The 24752-nt window shown below is 48.5% G+C and overlaps 9 protein-coding genes across 9 annotated transcripts; 6 read left to right on the forward strand and 3 right to left on the reverse strand.

The window, feature by feature from the left end:
- Nucleotides 1-1054: 1054 nt before the first annotated feature.
- FTJAE_4928 (glycoprotein endopeptidase KAE1) lies at nucleotides 1055-2095 on the forward strand (the record flags this gene model as incomplete). The annotated part of the gene is made up of 1 exon (XM_037351382.1): nucleotides 1055-2095. The coding sequence occupies one exon, from the start codon at nucleotides 1055-1057 to the stop codon at nucleotides 2093-2095; it is 1041 nt and encodes a 346-aa protein (XP_037207937.1).
- A 364-nt stretch (nucleotides 2096-2459) lies between these two features.
- Nucleotides 2460-4135, reverse strand: FTJAE_4929 (SIP2-dominant suppressor of some ts mutations in RPO21 and PRP4; the record flags this gene model as incomplete). The annotated part of the gene is made up of 3 exons (XM_037351383.1): nucleotides 2460-2504; nucleotides 2554-3139; nucleotides 3321-4135. 3 exons carry the CDS (start codon nucleotides 4133-4135, stop codon nucleotides 2460-2462), a joined length of 1446 nt encoding a protein of 481 aa, XP_037207938.1.
- A 999-nt stretch (nucleotides 4136-5134) lies between these two features.
- On the forward strand, nucleotides 5135-5847 carry FTJAE_4930 (uncharacterized protein; the record flags this gene model as incomplete). Its single annotated transcript, XM_037351385.1, has 3 exons — nucleotides 5135-5443; nucleotides 5504-5518; nucleotides 5566-5847. The coding sequence occupies 3 exons, from the start codon at nucleotides 5135-5137 to the stop codon at nucleotides 5845-5847; spliced, it is 606 nt and encodes a 201-aa protein (XP_037207939.1).
- A 295-nt stretch (nucleotides 5848-6142) lies between these two features.
- FTJAE_4931 (serine threonine kinase BUR1) lies at nucleotides 6143-8125 on the reverse strand (the record flags this gene model as incomplete). The annotated part of the gene is made up of 7 exons (XM_037351386.1): nucleotides 6143-6588; nucleotides 6638-6924; nucleotides 6977-7168; nucleotides 7222-7618; nucleotides 7670-7772; nucleotides 7829-7910; nucleotides 7989-8125. 7 exons carry the CDS (start codon nucleotides 8123-8125, stop codon nucleotides 6143-6145), a joined length of 1644 nt encoding a protein of 547 aa, XP_037207940.1.
- A 1763-nt stretch (nucleotides 8126-9888) lies between these two features.
- On the forward strand, nucleotides 9889-11641 carry FTJAE_4932 (lysophospholipase; the record flags this gene model as incomplete). Its single annotated transcript, XM_037351387.1, has 2 exons — nucleotides 9889-10084; nucleotides 10236-11641. 2 exons carry the CDS (start codon nucleotides 9889-9891, stop codon nucleotides 11639-11641), a joined length of 1602 nt encoding a protein of 533 aa, XP_037207941.1.
- A 1047-nt stretch (nucleotides 11642-12688) lies between these two features.
- On the forward strand, nucleotides 12689-14093 carry FTJAE_4933 (malic acid transport; the record flags this gene model as incomplete). Its single annotated transcript, XM_037351388.1, has 3 exons — nucleotides 12689-12956; nucleotides 13143-13312; nucleotides 13365-14093. The coding sequence occupies 3 exons, from the start codon at nucleotides 12689-12691 to the stop codon at nucleotides 14091-14093; spliced, it is 1167 nt and encodes a 388-aa protein (XP_037207942.1).
- Nucleotides 14094-14870: 777 nt separating this feature from the next.
- On the forward strand, nucleotides 14871-15776 carry FTJAE_4934 (Increased recombination centers 22-2; the record flags this gene model as incomplete). The annotated part of the gene is made up of 3 exons (XM_037351389.1): nucleotides 14871-14933; nucleotides 14990-15435; nucleotides 15488-15776. The coding sequence occupies 3 exons, from the start codon at nucleotides 14871-14873 to the stop codon at nucleotides 15774-15776; spliced, it is 798 nt and encodes a 265-aa protein (XP_037207943.1).
- Nucleotides 15777-16210: 434 nt separating this feature from the next.
- On the reverse strand, nucleotides 16211-20665 carry FTJAE_4935 (rad8 and Rdh54p; the record flags this gene model as incomplete). The annotated part of the gene is made up of 4 exons (XM_037351390.1): nucleotides 16211-17089; nucleotides 17213-17301; nucleotides 17348-20542; nucleotides 20596-20665. The coding sequence occupies 4 exons, from the start codon at nucleotides 20663-20665 to the stop codon at nucleotides 16211-16213; spliced, it is 4233 nt and encodes a 1410-aa protein (XP_037207944.1).
- A 418-nt stretch (nucleotides 20666-21083) lies between these two features.
- Nucleotides 21084-21821, forward strand: FTJAE_4936 (IGR; the record flags this gene model as incomplete). Its single annotated transcript, XM_037351391.1, has 1 exon — nucleotides 21084-21821. One exon carries the CDS (start codon nucleotides 21084-21086, stop codon nucleotides 21819-21821), a length of 738 nt encoding a protein of 245 aa, XP_037207945.1.
- Nucleotides 21822-24752: the final 2931 nt, after the last annotated feature.

A 24752-nucleotide genomic window follows, 5' to 3' on the forward strand; every position in this document is an offset into this window, starting at 1 on the left:
TGTGTCGTAGAAGGAGAGATGTTGCATGATCATGGTGCGGTGCTGTAAAAGGTGACCAAGCTTAGATGAGAGGACCAGGCTGATAGGGATGTCATATTAGCAGGGGCCACGTAAAAGTAGAAGCAAGAAAGAAATCGAAACAAAGAGCAATATACCTGCCAGTGTCATGAAGAGAAGCGTATGCGCCCTGGGATAGTGATTTAATGGTATGAGACAGTGGGAAAAAGCTGTCGAGTGCGAAATGCGAGTGATAGAGGAGGCTTTAGAGTGGAGGGCGGGCTGCGGGTGAAGGAAAAGTGGCCGGCGAACCGGGTGTTGTGGATTTACACATCTTTTAGCCACAGTAGAAGCTTTTTATGGAGACAACGTGGCTGGTGCTAAAGAGAAGAAAAAAAAAGATATAGAAAAAAAACTTGCATGATCTAAAGTAGCTCATATGATGATAGTGTGAAGATGTTTGATCTGATACTCTTGGTACTTACTGCTAATGCATTCTTTGTAATTCAGTTCTCACACAGTTGTATATCCTCTTTTGTTGATCACCACTACGTATTCCCGTATGTAAAAAAAAGATCTGCCCTCGTTACGGAGTTTTATGTACCGTTGCTGTTCACGGTTTAGCTGGACCCTGAAAATTGTAAATCGGAGCCTCCCGTCCGCTACGGAAACGAGAGAGACTGTGGCTGGTGATGACGCCTGGTGCCCGTTGGAACACTCAGTGTGGGATGGATATAATTACAGGGGACTACCTAAGCGAGGGGCTTTACAAACCTGCCCTTGTTCCCAGTGAAGCCTGGCTGAGATCAGATCTGCCCCTCTATCGAATAGACGTCTACTTATTGCTATCTTGACATGACTGAGTCAACGTTTGCGGGTACTTTGAAGTATCAGTAGTTTCAATGAATAATATACTATTTCTAAGTCCTCCTGTGTCTGTTAAAAATTCTCATAGTAAAGTTGACAACGTCCATCTAGCTTGGGTAGCCAGTGACATCAACACCATTATCTCGATACCCCCACCTTTAAACTTCCCATCTTCAACCTCACATACAAAATGGCCTTCAAAGACAAATCCTCCTATATCGCCCTCGGCTGCGAAGGCTCCGCCAACAAACTCGGAATAGGCGTCATTCTTCACACCCCCACCGAGACAAAAATCCTCTCCAACCTGCGCGACACCTTCGTATCTCCCCCAGGAACAGGCTTCCTCCCCAAAGACACAGCAGCCCACCACCGCGCCCACTTCGTCCGTCTCGCACGCGAAGCCCTCGCCGAAGCGAAAATCACCCCCAAAGATGTCGATTGTATCTGCTACACAAAAGGCCCGGGTATGGGCGCACCGCTGAACTCTGTCGCTGTTGCGGCTAGAGCATTGAGTTTACTCTGGGATAGACCCCTTGTTGGCGTGAATCATTGCGTGGGACATATCGAGATGGGGAGGTATATCACTGGCGCTGATAACCCGGTTGTGCTATACGTTTCGGGTGGTAATTCGCAGGTGATTGCGTATGCCGAGCAGCGATACAGGATATTTGGCGAAACACTTGATATAGCAGTTGGAAACTGTCTCGATCGATTCGCTCGCACGTTGGAAATCAGCAACGATCCCGCACCAGGATATAATATCGAACAACTTGCCAAGAAGGGGAGCAAGCTCCTCGATATTCCCTACGCAGTCAAGGGCATGGACTGTTCGTTCTCTGGAATTCTAGCCTCAGCGGATGCACTCGCTGCACAGATGAAGGCCGGCGCGGACTTCACACCAGAAGATTTATGCTTCTCACTGCAAGAGACGGTATTCGCAATGTTGGTCGAGATCACAGAGCGAGCTATGGCGCATGTTGGGTCATCACAGGTCCTCATCGTGGGAGGCGTGGGCTGTAACGAGAGGTTGCAGGAGATGATGGGACATATGGCAAGAGAGCGAGGAGGATCGGTTTATGCTACTGATGAGAGATTCTGCATTGATAACGGGATCATGATTGCGCATGCTGGTTTGTTGGCGTATGAGACAGGATTTAGGACGTCTTTGGAGGAGAGTACATGTACACAGAGATTCAGAACTGATGAGGTCTTTATCAAATGGAGAGACTAAACTCTTTAGTAAATAATAAAAAAGAACAGGATCACAAGAAGTTGTCATGGTTAAATATGTTTATGTGTATTTGCTGAAGCTGATCCATGAGCTTTCTCGCATCAGCTTCATCATGTCGTCAAGAAGTCTTGACATCCCTCGTTATTCTCAGCTCATGTCGCCATCACTATGTAACTCATCACCGCTGCTCCTCCATCAAAACTAAGAATACTAGACAGCCAATCCTTGTTTATCTCCCAGACCTCTAATACATAGCAAGCATTCAACATCACATCGTAACTCGAGCCCGCATGTCTGAAAGCAGGCCCAAGGCATGGGGTTTCTCACTCATGACCCAATCATTATCTTCGTCCATCATGTCTTATCAATCATCTGAGGATGTGGGCTTGTAGACGATTGTTGTGACATACTGCATCAAGTAAGTATCATCCTTTTGGCACTTTGTATAGTAGACGTACCTTATTTCTGTACCGAGTTGTAGCTGAAACAGCAAGAATGTTATTCTTGATGCTGCTGGTGGCAAGATGATTTAGAATCGTATGGTTTGGCATGTTGAGCACACTGTTGTCATCTTTCATAAGGGTTGCCGCGTTTAAGATAGGCTTGCTCAGGAAACCTGGTAGCGCAGGAGGATTGGGTAGCCTTTCAATGGCGTTGACGGCATACTGATACGCTTGCGAGTCCTCGGCTTGATCAAAGTCCACTAGGTACTGTGGAATTTGGTTTCGGTAAGATTCAGGAGGGGGTACAGGTTTGCCCTTTGGCTGGGGCGGTGGTTTCGAGGCTTTCTCCTGAGTTGGTGAGACTGCCTGAGCAGCAGCAGCAACTTGTGCCTCGACTTGAGGGCCGGCAGGGTTTGCAGGAACTTGCTTCTTGTGGGCATCCTCGGGGCTCACTTCGATATAGTTGACAAGGTTGTTGCCAAAGTCGACGGTGGTTGGCAGATGAGGAGACGTCTGCATGATGCCGTCCACCAGGAAGCGGACATGGTGTGTACCTGGAAGAACATAGACTGTTGTCGAGAAACAACCAGGACGACCCTCGCTAGATAGGTTATATGTCAGCAACTATATCCCGACTCTAAATGGGCCATATCCTTATCGCAGACCGGACGAATCGTGTGCAACAATCATCTGAGACCACAAAGCAGCCACGGAAACACAGACGACGTAGTGGTCGACCCGTGTCTCAGAGAAGAAAGGATAAATAACATCATGGCACTTACATGGGATGCAATCGTTGCTTGCGATTCCATTGAAAGATGGTACCTGTCACATAAACTTTGTCACCTCCGCTCAGCCACTCCAGCTTGGTCTGAACGACAGGTCTCGTCTTATCAACCCGCAGCTCCTCACCATCCTCTTCATCAACTGTAGTGGCACTGAGGGCAGAACTCTTGCGTGTGATGGTGTCCGAGTCAATAGGCTCAATATCAGGTATCGACAGATCTGACTCTGGCGCCAAGATAGGTGATCCAGGGGTGTGAACCTCCTCATCGATAGGGAGGGGTAAGCGCGGGGGTCTAGTCAGGTACATGTCTGTGATACTGCTATTGGGAATAAGAGCTGTGTCATTTACGTGAGCGGATTGGTGTGATCGAAGAGAAGAGGACTCCATAGGCACATCGACAGGCTTGGTAGGTTCGTCGCGGTACTGAGGTTTAGACTCGGCGGATTTGCTCTCGGCAGGCTTAGGCTCAGGAGTTCCAGCTGCATGCTTCTCGGCGATGCCCTTAGCATCCGAGGAAGAAGCAGTCTTGTGAACAGCGGCGAAGTTGCTATGAGGAGAGCCGCTCAGAGACGAAACAGCAGTGGGAGGCAAGCTCTTTGGTCGATTGATGACGGTTGAGCCCTGAGCTTGCGCCATAGAAGGCTCTGGAGGCGCGGCAGAGCGATGCGCGTGACCGGTGATGATATTGCGGGCATCTTTTCGGAGATGGTGTCGGGGAGACTCATGGCCATGATGATGACCGTGGGCCGAACCAGGAGCCGAGGTCGTCGGCGTGGTCGGTTTGGAGGACGAAGACGGGTTGTTACCCATGTTTACTACCTCCTACTCCCTTCCAAGGGATGTGCTCTGCGACTTGAGGGTGTGATCTTGGTGATGATGGCGTTGGTGTTGGCGTTGAGGGTAAGGTCGGATTATCGGTATCTTATCGGGAATATGACAAACGGCATGTCATGTCAAACTCGATGATGCAGATCTCGTCGATTATGCCGATCGTTGGGAATAATTATACGTGCGCTCTCAGCGCCAATTGAAGATCGAGGTCAGAAGAGGGAGGACGAGCGAGAAACGGCCTGACGCGGCACGGCAGGGTTTGGTGCGAAATCCGGGGTCCTTGTGTAGCGTGATGATGATTCAGATGCAATATTTTTGGTGTCGCTGATGAAATCGGCGCTTTTGTTTGTTTTGTATGTTTGTGTCCAAAATTATCGTCGACCTAGATCCGTTCGCTGGAAAAGGATTTGTTTGTGGCTTCGGTCGTTTCGTTGAGTTTGTTCGTCGTTGGTCGCGGGGGTGGAGATGGATGGACCTGAGAGATCGATCGATGATGGAAATGGATGAAGGGAACCTAATAGTAAGAGAACGGGTGGGATGTTGAATCGTGGCGGGGAGTCTGATAGGTGACAGTCTTTAGGTACTTCAATACCGAGCTTCATAAAGCCCATTGTTCAGGTCACTAAATGACCATCACTAACACCAAAAGACAAGCTATGAGGTATCCACTGAGAGCTGTTCAAGCCAACCACCCAATGGATTGCATCTCGATAAGACTTGAGCTTCCTATGCCTCCACAATCTACAGCAGCTCAAGGGAGCTCTAGCTTGTAAATGCCTTGACTTACTACAGCATTCTTATTCATTCATTAACAACCAATATCTCTGATCAATACCGTACAAGCACGTTACTATACCGAGCTTCCTTGTTGAACCCCTATCATTCTTCTATATCTGCAGTGATGTAATCCTCCCTCCCTTATTATAGAAAGACAACCTCACTCAACACCATCAACACCACAACCTCTAATAACCCAAAATGTCCGACTCATCACCCCCAACTTCCACAATCGTGGCAGCAACATCAGAGGAGGCCTCCCCCACAGTCTCTCCATTCATACTCGCATTCGACATTGTTGTTGCTGTCTTCACCTTCCTCTTCTCCTTCAACTGGTCAGGGTTCTTCTCACAGCTTTTCACTATAATCAGCTTTCCTTTCCGCCTAATTCTCATACCATTGTCCTTTATCCTCAAAATTCTACTCGTTGTGTTTGCACCGGCTATTTATCTCTTCTCTTACACAATTGCTGGCATACGCTCTGTGTGGGCGTTTCTGGCTAGCTTAGAAGTATGTTGTTACATCCGTTTGAGTTAACTAAGTGAGATTAAGCTAACGTTCTAACTATAGCCGCTGTATACTTTTGTAAGGTCAAAACTCACATCACCTTATCTCAGTCTAACAACTTCTAGTTTGGTGCTGCAGCTGGCGTCGGCATCTTGGCTGGCATCGGTCTAGCCATGTTCTCATCCATAAGCACGTCCTATCTAGGAATGCAGAGTGACGATATCGACTCAGGGGGTTCATCTTCTAAGGGAAGTCTGCTCGAGACCAGCAGTCGACGAGATTCGCAGTCTTCAGGCACTGAGCTTGACTGGCAATGGCTTGACTCTTCCAGTCAAAGGCGTCGACCAGCCGGTGGCTTACTATCGCAGACCATTCACGAGGAGGACGATGACGATTCAGAGTATTGATCATGTATAAGTACTATAGTACATCAAAGCTCAGCTGCAAACTTCTACGCTATGGATAATCCCATAATATATGTGCTTAGACGAGAGGATCGACCTGCTAAAATCCTGATGCCATGCGCCGCTCATGTAATAATGCTAGACTAGACACCAGCCTTTCCAAGGATATTCTTCTTCTTCCTTTGTTGTTTACTTTGGTCGTATCAATCCGTTGCGCCATGTCCTGCTATGCCCGGATCGACATGTGATTAATCTCGGTTGTTCGCCTTCAAACGCCTGTACTATCCTTGTCCTAATCTCATCCCTCCTCGATGTGGTGGTACTGGATCTCTCTTCCCTTTGTGGCCTGCGTACACGTGAGGCGGTATCGCTGATGCTGGATTCTATCTCCGGTATGCATCACGGTCTGGCCTATCACGGTCTTGCCTGTCTCGATCTCTTGAACGATCATGCCTGGGTGACCTACTGCGGCTGATGGTGCCACGGTCTCTATCGTATCGTCGGTCTTCTCTGCTGTTGCGTCGCCGGCGATCATCTCTGGGTGGTGGAGGAGGGCGGTCATCCCTCCGTCGGCCTGGATCGTCCCGATTATAGGCGGGTATGTACGTGTCGACATCTGGAGGGGCTCTTGGCCCAGGTGCTCCTCTACCACGAGGGGGTCCTCGCTCACGATAGTCCGTGTCATCGTTCGGAGGCGGTCGTGGCGGTAACCCAGCGCCTCGATCTCGTTGCCAAGCGGGACGCCTTTCATCTGGTCCGTTGCGATATCTGCCTCCGTTCACACCATTCCGACCATTTCCGTAAGGCTCGTTGCTGTTGAAGCCCGCTGTGGCGCCCTTCGCATCTGGGCCAATACCTACAGTCCCACCTTTGGGGGCAGGGGGCAAGGCAGCTTTGCGGTCGTGGAACTTTCTTCTGTCCAGCTCGTGGCTTTCTTCATAAACGGGAATCTCGTGGGGCTCTAATGGCAGAGGCGCCATCTTGAACCACGGGTGTTGTAAAGCGTCCACTGCGTTGATTCGTGTCCGCCAGTCCAGCTTAAGAAGTTCTTTCAATAGTGAGACTGCGCCCGAGCCGTACCTTAAAACGGGATTAGTGACTGAACCTTGAAGAATGTCCCATGTAGACTTACTCTCGAAATCTGTTCTGGAGGTTGCCAGTTCGTGGTCGAGGTGACAGATGATCAGCCCCAGGCAACTGCTTCCACCCGGGCATGTTGTCTTCATTAGGAGTTCCCATCAGGTCCCAGATCATGTCCAGCTGATGTGCGTCACTTTCGCCAGCCAAAATGGGCTTTCCGAAGAGCATCTCGCCCAAAACACAGCTACATAGATTGTGAGAACTAAGAACAATCGGGAACTCCAGAACCACACTTACCCTACTCCCCAAACGTCAATAGCGGGGGTGTATTGCCGTAATTGTAGCAAAAGCTCAGGTGGTCGGTACCATCGAGTAACCACCAGACCAGTGTAATCACGTTTTCCTACGCCGTAGGCTTGGCCAGCCTTTGGAACATCTCCTTCGTAGTGTCGAGCGAGACCGAAATCGGCAATCTGAAGGATACCTTGGTTGTTGATGAGCAGATTAGCAGCTTTCATGTCTCGGTGCAGAATACGGCTGTCGTGGAGGTATCGCAGGCCTTCGAGCAGTTGCAGCATGTAGCACTTGATCTGCGCCTCCTTGAAATGGACCGAGGGGTTATCGAGAAGACCGGAAAGATCGTGATCCATATAGGGAGTGGCCATGTATACGATGGGCTTTTTGCGCTTATCAGCTGAACGGGGTGGTCAGTTGAGTCAAACAAGGAGCAGTCGTGTCCACTCACTCTGTCTGGTAGGGTGCTCGATGGCCATGTCCTCGAGCCTCAGGATGTTCTTGTGCGACAAGAGCTTAAGGAGCTTAATCTCGCGAAGGGCGGTAATGGGAAACTTGTGATGATCGTCAGTGTAGTTCTTGGGTGGGGTGGGGTGGTGCGTCGACATACGCCATCCTTTTCATGATGCATGATGATTTTTTTCAAGGCGACATGTATGCCAGTCTTGCGCTGGCGGGCACGATGAACCTCACTGAGTTTTCGTTAGTATATGCGATCGCGGCTCGGTTGCGATGATCGACGATATATGCGCCGACCAAGGGGTTCGTACCCAAAGGTTCCCTCTCCCAGCTTGCCTAGCAATTCATAGTCGGAAATACGGGAGCATCCCTTGAAACTTGATTTTGGTCTCAAGTGGTTGAGCGCAAAGGTTCGAGGCGAAGTGCCATCAGGCGTCGAGTCTGACATTTTATCTGTGCCGTTGGTTGCTCGAAGAGTTGGAGTTGACGATGCGCGCGTCGAGAAGAGTTGAGTGAGGCTGGGAGGCTTCTCACAAGATTCGCATCGCTTCTTAATCGTGAATCATCGGGAAAAGTTGCAATAACGATTGACGCTTTGGGGTTGATGTATAAGGAGGAGTCGAAGAGTCGGCGCTGGTATTTTGAAAAGGAGAGTGAGCGGGGTTTTCTATTATAGATGTTTTGTTGGTTGATTGTTCTTGATTGTCAATGCACTTTCAATAAGGCCAAGACGAGAGTTTAGAGAGACGCACGAAGGCGGTCAAACCGAGAGGGTGGCAGAATGCTCAAAAGAGGCTTAGCGGTAGGAGAACGGATGGGTGCTCTAGGGGTACGTACCTGCAGACCCTTGCGTTTGCGTTTGTTGGATCCATTTTATCATCTGGGTTCATGATCGTTCGTCATTGTTGAGATTCTCTCACTTTTTTGGCGATTGTCTTTGCAGCAAAAAAATGATTGTGATCTTGGAACGTACGTCATACTTGATCTGTATTTGAATTGACCATAAATACTTCATCACATAATCAAACTAAAGCCATGGCTGTATTTGATCTTGAAACCCCGTTTTACCTGATATCATGGCTGAAGCATCCTGTAGTTGGTGTTCGGGCATGTGAAAGTTCGCTATCCATGTTATCATGAAAAGCATGGATATCACGGAAAGTTTCGTTTAACACTATTGAATGGTAGTCCTGGTCTCTTGAAGATCTTGGGAACATCATTAATTTATTAAAGTTAGTATCCTTGATTGAATTCAGTGAACCTCCCATATAGAGTCCCTATTACTATAGGACCCCGTAATCGGAGGTCACTCTCTGGCGCTGCGCGGCTGTGAAGCATCAAAATAGAAGGGAATCCACATTGTTCTAGCCTTTGCCAATAGAAGATGTGTTGAAAAATGCAGCCTATCTAACCCACGCACGCACGTCCAGTCAGTAAATGGCCAGTGCCAGTAATTATTATTCATTCTCCCCGCGTCTTGGAGATCTTGATCTCTGGGGTAAAAGATGGGATGTCTGGACTATTATTGAGGTACACTCATGTATTCAGTCTTTAGGTATGCTCAATAAATATCAATCTGCTCTGCCTGGATTAATAGCTCTCTTCACCGTAAAAATATCTTCTTGATCACCTGCCACTGGTTACTGCTCATCAACACCAGACCAAAGATACGACATCCTATTTTCCTCATTAACCAATTCAGTATTTAAAATGCTTAGGACAGCCAAGCAGTGCAACTCCAGACCTTGATTTCACACCAATAGTTTTCCTCTTTAATGCTTAGTCTCCGTGGGCTATCGCATACACCAAACATCATCGCCTCTTACTCGCCAGTGCCCGCGAGATATCGAGTTTCTGTTACCCCTTCATAACCTCGAGAGGATCCACTTGATGGCTTCTTTGTCCACAAGGTTTAGTTTCCATGGCACCTACTTATTAACGTTGCGCGTGCCGTAGATAAATTTTCACTTCTCCTCATCTTGATCGTAATTTATGCTTCTTCATCTCTATTCGAAACAACAGTTCTATTCAGAGTCCAATCGTCGATGCGCTGACTGAGTCGCTATCTTATCCTCACATCAGCTCTTATCTATCATTGATACCAAAACGAGACCTCAGTTTAGGGTGACAAAATAAACTCCATAAAAGGTATCCTAAACTCATCCTGAATTTATACCAAGTTACCTAAATCTTTTTATTAGTTAGGTCAATATGAGCGAGACAGGCTCTCATGGCTCTCCTGCCTTGAAGGCTCCCGAGACCAATTACCCCGAGTCTCGGGTCCTTATCATTGGCACAGGAGGGACGATTTGTATGCAGCAGGGCCCTGATGGTCTTCAGCCAACAGATAACTTCTTGGAGAATGCTATGGCTCCTCGTCCGTCATTCAATGACTTTTCAAACCCAGGTATGATAAACCAATCGCTGCTTAAGCCTTCGGATGAAAAGTTAAAAGCTCGATGGCCTTGTATAAGGCTGCCGGTAACCGAAAAAGAGAGAGAGAGAGAGAGAGAGAGAGAGAAGAAAACTCTAAATGGATCACACTGACAGACATCCAGATAGACTTCCAGCAGTTCGTGATGGAGAAAAGATCCAGATCGATAGTCTTCGCACTCCTGCTACAGCATACAATCGCCATGTCCGCTATGGTATCATCGAGTTCAATCCACTACTAGACTCTAGCTCTATCTCCGCCCATGATTGGGATGCCATGGCCTCCTGTGTTCAAGAGAACTATCATCTGTTTGACGGTTTCGTCATTCTTCACGGAACAGACTCTCTGGCTTACACGGCCTCTGCCCTCTCCTTCATGATGGAGAACCTGGGCAAGCCCGTAATCCTTACTGGCTCCCAGGCGCCCATCTTTGCACTTCAATCCGACGGTGTTGACAACCTATTGGGCTCTCTCATCATCGCCGGAACATTCACCATTCCTGAAGTCTGCCTGTTCTTCCATCACCGTCTTTACCGTGGAAACCGCAGCGCAAAGGTCTCAGCAACAGAGTTCGAGGCTTTTGCCAGTCCCAACTGCGAGCCCATCGCCAAGGTTAATGGCCTCGGCATCAGCGTTAACTGGCCTCTTGTCCTACGGCCAACTTCGATTGCCAAGTTTCATGTCACAAAGGGTCTTGACACAACTCACGTTGCCTGTTTGCGCGTGTTTCCTGGCATCAAGCCTGAGATGATCGACGCCGTGCTTCACTTGCCCGATATCCGTGGTCTTATTCTTGAGACGTTTGGCATGGGTAACATCCCTGGCGGTGCCGAGGGTCGTCTGACGCAGATCATCAAGGCGGCTGTTGAGCGTGGCATTGTCGTTGTGAATGTCAGTCAATGTGTTAATGGCTTTGTATCTCCCGTTTATGCCCCAGGCACTGTCCTCGGCCGAGCTGGTGTCATCTTTGGGCTCGATTTAACAGCTGAGGCGGCGCTCACCAAAGTCTCCTATCTACTCGCTCAACCTGACCTCTCTGTCAAGGAAATCCAGGAGAAGCTTTCCCGGTCGCTCCGTGGCGAGATGACAGAGATCGCCCACCAAAGCTTCTCCCACCCCTCAGGCTCACTCGACTTTGCCGCATCCCATCTTACGCCAAGCGAGACTGCATTCTCGGCACTCGGTTATGCGATTGAGAATGGCGAATTGGGACTCGTCAAGGAATTGCTGCAGGGCGAAGGTGCTCAACTCCTCAAGCAGTCAGACTACGCAGGCAACACAGCGGTGCATCTCGCAGCGGTGGCCGGCAGAACCGAGATTCTCCTCGAGTTGCTCCAGCGGGGCGCCAGCGTTCACGAGCGTAACAAGGCCAATCACTCACCTCTGTTTGTCGCTGTCAAGTCAGGCCAGGAGCCTTGTGCACAGTTGCTGCGCATCGCAGGTGCCCATCTGGCGGTGGAGGAGAGGGATTCTATGCCTGGTTACGTGACACCCAAGTACAACAGTCACATTGGAGGACATGGTGTCTGATCGATCTACTCCGTGGGAAGAAAAGAAAACTCAGGACCTTGACCCTAAGCGATGAAAATACTAGGTAAATTTAGCCTAAGCTTAGGGGACTCTTTGCTAAGTTTATTTTGACATCCTATATCAAGGTTCAGTGTTTTCTTGCCCCCTGAGGAACAGTCACATTGGGGGACATGGTTTCTGATCGATGAAAGATCATATCATGTCGTTTTATTTTTTGAGTTAGTGTTTTGTTATGGGGTTTAGGTGAACTTTTGAAGCGAACCAGGATACGGAAAATGGGTGATGGATATAAGCGACGTTCGCAGAGGGACATGATCAAGGCGCTTCGGGATATAGAAAATAAGATGAGATATTGAATTACGAGAACGACTTCTGATAACAATTAGAGTTCAATTGGTACGGCAATGGCTGTTGTTAGAGAGACAGTGGTTTGCGGAGGTGGCTTGCTTTGACGTAGGGAGGGATCCAATTCTCCGATGTAACAACAAAATACTGCCGAAGACTATATAAAAAAAGACCAAAAAAACATACTATTCACTCTATGTCCATACGATGATAGTCTCGAGTTTCGAAGGAGCAATGCAACAGTATAGTCATCTGAATGTCTCGCCTTGGACCCATGAACTGACGTTTGAGTTCCTATGACTAACAGGTACGACACGCTATAGGTCGAGCAACCAAGACCTTCAGAAAGAGGTTATGCTCAGCAAAGACAACCCCAATTGAGCATCATACGGTTGTGGACTAGGCATTAAACGAGTTCAGACGTCTCCGCGGGAATCCTATAAAGAGATTGCGTCCACTCCGTGGCAATGGCAATGGCATGAGTTAGTTATAGTTAGTTGGCCTTGGTAGGGGAAGAAAAACATGACGACGAGTCGTGGGTCGAAATTTGGCATTGGCCGAGATGCCGATTCCGCGACGTCACGTTGTCTTCTAACTCTGATCAATTACTAGTACTTTTTGCTCTGTTTAAATATAGTTGGACTTTCTTCTATCAATGGCTTATACTGGTTGTCAAGACATTTTTTAGTTTGTTTGCTCTCTATGAGTTCCATACCAATACCCTCAGATCATCTACCAGACCTAGACTCTAGCGAGGTCACTTACCCAGGTTCTGTCATAGCAGCTCCCGCGGAACCAACGAATCCAGAAGAACTCAAGCACGATAAATATCGAGAGAATCGAAGAGGATGGCGTCGAATCGTTGTCAATTTCACTCCCTCGTGGTTCACAGTGACAATGGGCACTGGAATCACGTCTGTTCTCCTTCATAACCTGCCCTACCACGGCCGATGGCTATTCTACGTCTCTTGTATAATCTTCTGTCTAAATATTGCGTTATTCACTCTGTTTAGCTGTATATCTGTTATCAGATATACGTATTTCAAAGGTATATGGTATTCGACGTTACGACATCCAGCACAGGCTGTATTTCTAGGTACGTATTTCGTCCTGATGTGATCGATTGTCCTCAACTGAAGCTAACAATTGACTAAAGGGACCATACCAGTTGGCTTCGCTACTATTATCAACATGATAGTCTTTGTATGTGTTCCAGCCTGGGGCGATTGGGCTGCCAACTTTGCATGGGCTCTTTGGTGGATAGATGTTGTCATGGCCACTGCTTGTAGTCTTTACATACCGCATTGTATCATGCGAACAGAGGGTGTAAGTCAATCACTAATTACAGTACTGATGTATCAATACTCACACTTCAAAGATCACACTTGATCAAGTAAACCCTTCCTGGCTCTTCCCCGTCATTGCCGACATCGTTGCCTCCACCTCTGGAGCCATCGTAGCCAATGTCCTCCCAAACGACCAACACGCCATATGGACCGTCATTACAAGCTATATCCTCTGGGGGACTAGTGTGCCAATGGCGATCGTCATTCTCGCCATGTACTACCATCGTCTTATGATTCACGACATTCTTCCCGGCCAAGTTGCTGTAGCTTCGTTTATAGCCATCGGCCCTCTTGGTATGGGCGCAGCAGCAATCCAACTACTCGGCCAAGTCGCTCTTAAACTCTTCGCCAGAAACGACTTCATCCCCGGGGCTCCCATCGCGGGTCAATTCTTCTACCTGACTGGCATTCTCACTGCTCTTATCTTATGGGGGTTCGCCGTTGTGTGGCTCTTCTTTGCTCTCGCTACAATCATTAGACGTCGAATCACCTTTAACCTCACTTGGTGGGCGTTTACTTTCCCCCTTGGAGTGTTTACAGTTGCGACCACGACACTTGCTCAGGAGCTTCCTTCCAAGTTCTTCAAAGTGCTGGGAACCATATTCTCTGTTGCCGAGTTCTTGTTGTGGGTTATGGTGGCGTGTGGGACTATCAAGGCGAGCCTTAACGGCCAGCTGTTCCGACCTCCACCACTAGAAGCATGGGAGAAGAAAGCAAATGAAGTTGAAGAGGCCGAAAAGACCAAAGATTCACCAGTTTAGAAAGCTGAAGTGGGCATCTTAGTACATACACATGCACATACACTGGCATAGTCACGACTATAGACTTGCATATTTTAAAGCGTTCAAAAGATGAACAGTAGCATATCCTCATAGAGTAAGAATTTTGGTTACAATTTAAAATTCACTATTGATTTAGCTACTTGACTTATACTTGCCTGACTGATGAAATACCCTTGAAGTCAACGATATCTGATAACCAGCCGGAGCGGGGCCGAATCATACGGCAGCCCGACCGGCGAAGACACCGGAAGGCTCCACATTTCACCGATTATCGATCTTTCGCCAAGTCAATCAACGACTATCACCATGTAACATGATGATTGATTTCAGAATTGGTTTCAATGTTGATAATAAGATTGAGTGCTACGCTCAATTCAAAACGGCGCAGCTCCAGATCCAATAACGCCATTCATTGGTCCAAGCTCATAGCTCCAGCTCCCGTCACAGCCACTAAACCCCTAAAACAGCTCCAGCTTCAGCGTCCTACTCCACTAGAATCACCTAAAACCTTGAGCCTCGAACCAATGGATCTCAATTGATTCTCCACAACAGCACCCCTCCCCGGGCCCCTTGCTCCATTCGCCTCCATTTGCCTCCAGAGGCCAGATTGTCTTGTCACCAACTGCCCAACCTGTTTTCCCCCATATTCCATCATCTCCACCAGCCTCTTCTTCTTCTCTTTTTCTCTTCACCTCCCTCCCCCCAATCTTCTTCATCGGTGTCTTCTCTATAGGTCTCCCTCATCTTCTCGTCGTCATGTTCTTCAAGGCTTCCTTGCTCGCCCTCGTGGCTGCTCAGGTCTTTGGCGCTGTTGCTCAGGTTCGTGTCGCGCGACAGCTTCTTCTCCCCTCGTGCAATTCTAACATCCAATGAAGGACGCTCCTGAAGCCAATGCCGCTCCCAAGGCCCCCCTCAAGGCTGATATCAAGGCTACTTTCCCCGAAGCTGATATCCTCGGTGTCAAGCTCGTCAACGGTCGCCCTACCAAGGCTGTCATCGAGATCAACAACAAGGATGCCAATGCTATCAATGTCGCCTTCGTCGCTGGCTCTCTCAACACCATGAAGGAGCTCCCTGAGGACAGCCCCCGTTACGCTAGCATCGTGCGCAACTTGACCTCTGTTCAGTACAACATTGAGGTCCCTGCCGGCGAGAAGAAGGAGCTTCCTTTCTCTTTCGCCCAGGACATGCAGCCCCAGGAGGTCCGCGTTGAGCTCTCCGCTGTCGTCACTGATTCTACTGGCAACCTCCACCAGGTCTTGGTTCACAACGGTCCCGCTTCCATCGTCGAGGCTCCCACCAGCTTCCTTGACCCCCAGATGTATGCACGCCCCTTAAAGTCTCAACCAACCGCAAGCTAACAATATTTGCAGTATCTTCCTCTACCTCTTCCTCTCTGCTGCTTTCGCCGGTACCCTCTACTTCGTCTACAAGACCTGGATCGAGGCTCTCTTCCCCCAGGCTAAGCGCCCCCGTACCAGCAAGAAGGCCAAGAAGACCATCGATGTTGCTGAGCCTCTCTCCGGCTCCGAGTCTACCCCCGTCGCCGTTGCCTCTGGAAAGGACTACGACGAGAGCTGGATCCCTGACCACCACATCAACCGCCCCGTCGCCCGTCGCGTCAAGTCTGGCGCCAGCGCCAAGACCAAGCGAGTCGATTAAGGAAGTGAGATATCTTCTTTTCGACGTGTTGCGCACGTGCGCACTGTATTTTGTGACGAAGCCATGTCTGAGTTTCAAGGGTCATGGCGTACATGCCTTGGGTAGACTAGGGGTTGGGTATCATGAGAATTGATCGAACTCGTCACATGGCATTGGATCAAGGGACACCATGAGCCAAAAGTATCTGTTGTATATTATATGTATCAAAACGGGCATTGAGAAAATGACATGCTTTTCCCACACGTTATTACGAGACATGATCCATGATCTCTGTGCACTGTATCGTAAGCATTGCTGTTGCATTAACCATGAAACCCATGATCTAAACTACAAACGAGATTTCATGGTTACCAGTCCTTGCGCCGTATGTAGAGACTTGTCGTGAATACTAACCCATGCGCCAAATCCATTCCTCCATGTCATGATCCTGGTATCTAATCGTTCCTGTCCATTCTCTCTTCGGCTGCCTCTGCTGCCAAGTAGCCCATGACAGCCTTTTCCTGAAGCCTGATATCCTTTTCGGGCCCTGCGTCTTTGTGAGCAACGTGCCCAAACAAACATTCCCATAAGTCATTATTTCCCACGTTCTCACCCGCCGATTTATCCTTACTCATCAACCGTGAAAGTGATGCTTGCTCAAGTTCTAGAGTGTTTGCTGCCTCGATATTCACGTCGAGAAGTTCGGGTGTCGACTCCTTTGATTTGCCCTTATTGACACGTCCCATATGCTCCATTCGCCGCTGGACCGAAAGATTGTAAATCGACTCCTCGACTGTCCCTGACACAAGGTAGAGCCATACAGTTGTTTCGTGCATTTGGCCAATCCGGTCCACACGTGCAATTGCCTGGAGCTCGAGCGCGGTGTTGAGAAGAGGTTCACAGAGAAAAACATGGCTTGCATTGACCAGATTCAGGCCACTGGAATGCGCCCTGGCATGAAGAAGAAAACACTCGACTGAGGCGTCCTCCTTGAACCGTTTGATGCCATCGGGGTCGTCAATGGACGCATAGCCGATCCTAAATCTTGAAAAAGCGTTGCGCAAAATCCCCAGAAATCCTTTGTATTGAGAGAATACAATTGACTTTGCGCCAGGGTCAGACTCTCGTAGCCACATCAAATGTTTCACAAGCGTATCAACTTTCGTGGTGAACGAAGGCCCGTCCAGCTCGATTTTCTGTATCTCGGCCAGCTTGTCCGAGTTGAATTCGGAGTAGATCCCGGTTTTCTTTGGCGAACCGGTTTGTTTTTCTTCAGGGCTATTCTCCGTACCATCTTGAGCTTGGCTTGGATCATCGCTATGCACTTTGAGTTGCTGAGGATTGATAGTAATATCGTGCAAGTTGGTTGACTTCAACTTTCTCTTGCACACCGGGCAATTGTGGTGGGCTTTAAACCACAACATCATACACTCCTTGCAAAACTGATGTCCGCAAACCGTGAGCACGCCAATGGTGAAATTGGTCTGGCAGATGACGCACATTCGCGGCTCATTAGACTTGTTTCCGGCATCCTTGAGGTGAAGGACTGGAAAGTCAGTTTGGGGCCAAAGAATAAGGATGGTACCACTCACGGTATCTGTGTTTGGCTTCTGCTGCAGACAACCTTTGCCGCATATTTTCCTCAGTCGTCTTCATCCTCGTCATGAGTTCTTCAGTGACAGGCTCCTCGTAGGGGAGGACACTATCAGAGACCACTTGCAATTGGCGATAATACTCCAGGCGGAGGTTCATGATGTTCTTGAACTTGTCGACCTCGGCCTCGAGAGCAGCAGTAAGCTTGCTCTGTGTGTTCAAAATTGCTTGCGTTGCTTTGAGCTGTCGATCTGCAATTCTACCTTCTAGGATGCTTCGTGTGGTATCCCTTGCCAACTTTGATGTCAAGCCTCGAAACTCGCTGATAGCTTTCCGCATCGAGGTTGATCGTGGCTTGATTTGATCTCGTAATGCAAGAAGCTCAATGAGCTTTTCGGGAGCAGGCCCTTCTTCGTTGGCTGCGAGTCTCAGCGACGTTTGTGTTTCGTGCTTGATCAGTTCGTTAGTCTGTCCAGTCAAAGCATCCTGTCGGTCAGCAATGATAGCTCGAAGAGCTTGAACATAAACCATGAGTTCATCCTGAATCTTGGCTGACTCGCCGTATTCATCTCCAGTGGTTTCGGCATCGTCCTCCTCATCAACCAAAGGCTTCAGAACCAGCCCGACTAGGTGTTCCCTCCATTCATCAATGACATTTGCTTGGTCATTCAGTTCGTTGTACAATGCTTCTAGATCATCGACGATGCGACCGCTCTCGATACCTCGTTCCTCATCAACTGTGAGCTCCGGAATCTCAACAAAGGATTGTTCGGATGCTTTCTGTGCCACCTTCGCCATCAGGCGGGTTGCTTTGTGGTGAGGCTCTTGTAGGATTTCCCTTCGAATAGCCTTTGCTTCCTCGTAGTGCTCATCTTCCAACTTCTTAATACGTGAGAATTCCTCGGATTCGGGCTCAGTCATTTCTGGATTTTCGCGGATCTGGAAGTATGCATTCGCGCAAAAGAAAACGGCCCTGTGGTACATCTCTAATGCTCCACGAAGCCTCCGTCGGCTTTCAAACAGCTGACCTTTCTCCTCAACTTCAGAATCATCATCGATATCAGAGTCCTCGTGGCTGGTGGGCCTAATTCTTGACACAGCCAAGGATTTGAGCTCATCGCGGGCTTTGGAAACTAGTTTTCGAGCTTCGTCTCGTACTGATAACCATATTTCCAGTGCCTCCTTTACTCGGGGGCTGTTTTCGTATAGTTGACCTCGTGTCAGTTTACTGGATAGATAGGCTCTCTCATCTGTTCGAATCGCGCTCTCGCTTTGCTCTAGCATAGCATCTAAAACCTCGTCAACGGTCCTCATGGGCCGATTTTTGCTGTTGCCGAGAGTTCGGCGGTTATAGCCTGCAACTTCAGGATGCAACGCAGTCTGCCTGAGTCGAACCAGCCAAGTTCTCATGTCTTCTTCATGATCCCCGGGCCTCCAGTCGTCCACAATTGGCGCTCCTTCGAGGCTCAGCCCACATGCTTCCGCCATTTCTCGATAAAGGGACTGGTAGTGCTGTTCCTCAACGGCAGTAAAGGGCATACTGATGACAAAGCGTTTCTGGGATGGCAGAACCAACTCGTCTCTAACCATTGACTTTGTGTGCCGAAGAGCGATTCTGTTGAATAGGCGCTGGAAGGCAGATTTGTGATGACGGATCAGATCTTGCCATATCTGGTTCACAGAACAATAGGGCTCGTACTGGAGGAAAAGTAGTAAGCCCTGAAGATCCTCAACGTCATTCTTCACCGGAGTTCCTGTGATACCCCACGCATTTATCCGAGGAAGAACACGAGCCACTTTCGCGGCCTGGCTATAGCCACTTTCAATCATCTGAGCTTCGTCAAGGCATATCCTCCACCACGAGATTTGCACGAGGGGGGAACTGGGCCGATCATAAACTCTTGCGTGCCGCCGTGAACGCTCTGGAGGTGCTGTCGTGAAGTGAAGCTCAGAGGACAGTACCGGATATGTTGTGAGAATGATATCGTGGCCAGCAAGTTCATCTGTGGCCTGTTGCTCGTCCGCTTCCGACATCCTTTTCCGACCCTCATAAACTTTGACACTTAAGCTCGGCGCATGACGTGCAATTTCGGATGCCCATTGCTCTTTCAACGATGGGGGTGTCACAATCAACGTAGCACCACTCGGCGTCAGTTTGGCCTGGGACTCATAATCACTTTGAATCAAGGGTCGAGATCGCTGGTGAAGCAATATCAAGCCGAGTATCTCCAGGGTTTTACCAAGGCCCATCTCTTCTGCCAGAATGCCGCCCTTGACGGAAGCCTCAGCTTGTCGGAATAGCGAAATATCTCTTGTCACCGTATGGAATAATTCGCTCAAGTAGTACTCATTCCCGGCCACATCCGTCAGTTTCTTGAAGTCGTATACGCTATCCTGATTTTCAGGTACGTATGGGACGATGCGTCGCATATCTGCTGACCACTGCACTCCTTCACGTTGCAGTAACCACTGCAGTGTGCGCCTTTGGTATGGGAATAATGTCGATTCTAAAGCATCGACTTGAATAGTTTCAGGTGTTTTCTCGTCCTTTTGGGGGACAAAAGCTGCTTCGTAAAAGTCCATGGGAGACCAAGTTGAAGTCCAATTAGATGTGCCTGTCGAGATCGAGCCACGCAGTAGCAAGTCAATGAATGGCTGACTGCTGCCGCGATCTGTTGACGACCTGTACTGAGAGTGCGGAGATGGAGATTCATTCCAGTAGAAATTGCGGCAGAAAGTCATCTCAACCTGCCTTCCTTGCCATTCAAGTTCCAAGTCGAATGTGCTCCATAGCGCATTCGGCTGTGACGCTCGCTGGGAGATGCTATCCAAGACGCAATCAATCTTCATCTGGTCATCTACTTCCGCTCGTCTTAGCCTGACCGCGACATCCAATGTTGTGAAATCCTTCCGCGGCTTCATGCGAAGTCGATTGTCCATAAAACGAATGTTTATGTAGCGATCAACGCTCTTACAAACGAATGATTGGCTTTTGGAAGAGGACCCTGCGCAAGGGCGAGAAATAGTAATTCTTTTCTTTGCGATAGGTATAGCATTCAAGGCTACTGAAGACTCGGTCTTACGACGCTTTGTAGGTGGCCCTTTCTCCTGGGACGATGATGGTTGATCCGGAGTATCATTTTCGGAAATCATGAGACTGATAAGACCTTCAACGAATGATTTTGGCATCAAATCTGAAGTCAAAGATGTGAGCGTGAATGGATAAAATCCCTGGTGGCTAACTCACCATCAAGTCCAATGTGTAAGTGAGGCGCATCGGGACGAGGACGCCGGGCGGTGGCCTTGCAGCGGCCCATGGTTGATATTATACGTTTGTTATCATTTACCACTGATGTTTGGTAGATGGAGATCCCCCAAGCTTGAGGTCGCGAAATATTATAGATGACTCAACATGAAATCGAGTATGTAGGAGAGAAGAAGGTAGGAGAAGCATGTAGGCATTCGAGGTGGGATATCAGCCTAGTCGGATATAAGTGGAGCACAATGGATAAGCAGGGATCAGCGCCACAGTTTGGAGAAGCATCAGCCACAGAAACAGCCTTGCTGACATAACGAAGACCCATCGTCAAATTTCGAGATCAACGTTCGGCTTGTGAGACTTCGTTGATTGAGGCAGCGGGCTGAACTTGTGTCATCCGACCCATTGAGCAGCGTAAGTTTATGTTACGGAATTGATACTGTCAACCATCTTCTCTAACACAAGTTACTAGAAAAATGAAGGGCGAACAACTCAGGTCAACATTTGGCCTGCTTCTGCAGAGCGGCAGCGCCTTTTCAAGGACAGGACAGATCCGACAACTTCACAAGACACGGCCTGCGCACCCGATCCCCAAGCCCCGACCGTTCGTTCCCGATGTGCCGACCTTCCTCACCCTGATCGGCCGTGGCCTCAACAAGTACGCCAACAAGTTCCCCTCATGGAACGCTCTCTTCTCCCTCACCTCGCCAGAACTCAAGGAATTGGGCATCGAACCACCCCGAAACCGGAGGTACCTTTTGCATTGGATGCAGCGATATAGAAAGGGTTCGTTGGGCCCCGGCGGAGACTTTGAATATGTCAAGGATGGACAGGCTCTCTTAAAGGTCGCAACACCGCCTCCTTCGGCCCTCAGCGATACAAAATGGGTTGTCAATGTGCCCCACGATTTTACGCCCGATCAAAAGGTTCCTCAAAAGGCTACTAAGAAGTCTGCGGGTGAAAAGAAAACTCGCTCATATCTGCTCCGACCAAACGGATATCGAGTCGTTGGTCACGAGACGATTGCTGGACCTTTTGCCCAGCCCATCGCTGGAACATCAGGAGCTATTGTGAAGGTTACGGAAGGCATGTGGGAGGACCGTCAGGGTCGCAAGATTGATGGTGGTGAGCGCAGAAGGGCTGAGGTTCGATTCAAGAAGAGGTCGGCAGAGCGAAGAGCTGAGCGTGAGGCCGAGATGCTGGCCAATATGTAATAGTTGTGTAAAAGACAAAAACACAACATGTACATTTACAACTGTAGTTTTAGCAGATATGACTGGGGCTTATGGATGGCTGAGCAAAAGCATGTTTTCACTCAAGTGCTGTTCTCGGGTATCTTTTGATGTGCAAAAAAGACTTGGTAGCATTTTATCAAGCCCATTTCGTATCCATCTGGTATATCGGTTTGCCATGTTCGTGTGGAGAGGCTGTGTAAACATTATGTCAGCGATTATGGAAGATATCATCCTGAGGCATTGTATCAGAGCCAACGCCTTACTGCCTGGTGTATTATCTACCTCTTGGCAGGCAGAAAGAGAAGCTATTCTTGACGTAAATCCCGGATCTTATTTTCGGTAAATTTGGAGCTTATTTCAACGTCACTTGAAGTCTCTCGCGAATTCCTGTAGTGGGCCATCAATTCGTGGAAGTCTTATTGTCAAAACTCCAAAGAACAGTAGGCTATGCTAAACTAATGCAACTGTGCCGTGCACTCTTGACACCACCAGAACGCTCACATGGCACATAATTTACAATGACTGAATCTATGCAGATTTGAAATTCTATATTTGAACATGTTGTGGATGGTGTTGATGCTGCACCGCCCATTGATACAAACCCAATCCCCTGCTCTGCCTACTATGCGATTCACCTGACAAAAGAAGCATGCTATGCGGGGATCATGCTGATTCTTTATTTTAAGCTTCTTCTTCTATTGACTAATGGTCTCGAGGTAGTGAAGTTGGGTACCCTACCCGTGTCTTGTACTTGACGCCTCCCAAGTGCTGTAACAACAAGCATTGAGAGGTGGGTTAATTATAACTGCATATCGGATACCCTCACTTCCGACTATTGCTAAAGACATAACTGAACCTGTATGGTGGGTGTTCACATGGTTGTTCTCTGACTAGTTTTGTTAATTTGAAGATGGTGGTTCATATGCAGCCACTTTCACGATGTGACAGGAAACAGAAATAGAAAATGCCATCTCCGCACATGACTAAGAAACGGAGGTGGCTGTATGTGCAATAATACTTGTTATTTCATATCGTATTCCTGACTGGGTGGGGGTTCTTCTGATTGTGACTTATACGTTGATGGAAATCTTGTCTCATGCAATTGTAATGCTAAGAAGCACTCTCATAACTTTTCGATCAATGTTCGTCCATTGTTCGTTACTTGGTCCTCGCTATGAAGAAATTCACGATAGCCAACGTCCGTGCAGATTGGCGAATATCTCGCATTCGCCTAATTGATCAGCAAATGAATCGTCAGAGGGTGGCCCCCAACTGTCGGTGTTAGAGTTTCAGCTACCGCCACTTGATCAAGGGACCTTTTGTTTGGCATATTCTTTATGGGCAGCCAAGAGCTAATTATGACGAATGAGGACGGGTTCGTAACCACCTCCGGGGCATTAAATTTCACAGGGAGATGTAACATTGCAGAGGCTGCCTAGAATTGGCTTCTGCTAAGGTTGTTCTGGGCTCCAAGCACGGGATACTGTATAGCGTCGATCATCCGGTATCGCGGATACAGTGCAGCCCTGACGAGCTGAGGCTTGTGATTGATAATCATGAAGTTTGAGGTTCCTGGAATTTCCTAGCGACGGCAGATCGACTTGGGCTTCAGAGATCACGCGCGCCCTTTGAGAGACATATATGTACCTAGCGTGAGGGTTTTCTCGTAGCCACCTTGAGCTCGTTACGATTATTTTGTGGTCTCGAGACAGGTTGGGTAGCATAACTTTACTCATCTCATCCCTATTCTCACCGACTGCTTGGTTCGGCGATGCATGAATTGACCCTCCACGATCCCATTGAGGGATGTTGTGCGAGTGCGTGTTCGTAGGGCTGATGAACCAACTTGGTTGTGATGATATCAAAACGTGTCCTCATATCTCATCCATGTATAGACATACGTACGTCCAAGACAGGCCATGATGTGGAAGCCTTGAGGCAACGACTTTACTACGCAAGGCAGCCCTTTTTGGAGAAAAGATCCTGGTAGTTGAGACGGGAGGGAACTTAAAACATACATAACGCTCAAGCATAACATACGGTGTGGTATGTGTCACTGAGATACATACTTGCTGGGTCAGTGCAGTGCAGTAGAATGACCTCAGCTAAAACGTGTCCAAGTTCTCGGGCCCGTCCCTAATGAAATTTGGCTCCAGCTAAGATATCCGTAGTTGCAATGGCGATGACTCTTCTGAATCCCTGTCCATGATTATCCGGCACGCAAGATCCGGGGATGTCGGGTCGGAATCACAGGGTGTATCTTGTGACTAGATTATCCGTGATGAGCCTTTTCTGTTCCCTAGAAAATCCGATTAAATGCCTATATTTTCCTATAGACTTGGTTGAAGACGTTTGAATATTACATCACGGTCATGATGTATGTACTGTGCACTGATGAATACATATTATCGTCAAAGAGGTACATCTGCCTTACAAGGCCCGTTTTAGCACGTCCCACTATTTTTCATTACCTCGTGGCCCCAAGGCCCTACTCCCCGTCCATCGTATATCTCGCATTCCCGTTTTTGCTCCCCTTCCCTTCTCAGGTTCAGGGCGACAGGTGGCTTAGCAACGCGGCTTTTCACACAATGTCAGTGTTCCATTGGCCTTCTCCAACTTACACTGTCTCGAACCATCTAGCGTGACTTGTTGCGAATGCACGTTTGCAGGGGGCTTACAGAGGAGACGCGTGCAAGAGGTACATTCGTTTAATTACACGAAACTCAACCATATCTTTAAAGAGTAGGTCTTTCGATCTCTCAGCTGTGACGTCGTCACTGTACGTGGGCACATACGTGTTACTGTACAGTACTCGACCTGAAGTGTAGTAGCCTAAGGTATGGATATACAGTAGGTAGGTATTACTTTGAGATTAGCCCCATGGGGGGGACGTTTGTAAGTCGGTGATTA

The sequence above is a fragment of the Fusarium tjaetaba genome, assembly GCF_013396195.1.
Source record: "Fusarium tjaetaba strain NRRL 66243 chromosome Unknown NRRL66243_c0000092, whole genome shotgun sequence".
Classification (NCBI taxonomy): domain Eukaryota; kingdom Fungi; phylum Ascomycota; class Sordariomycetes; order Hypocreales; family Nectriaceae; genus Fusarium; species Fusarium tjaetaba.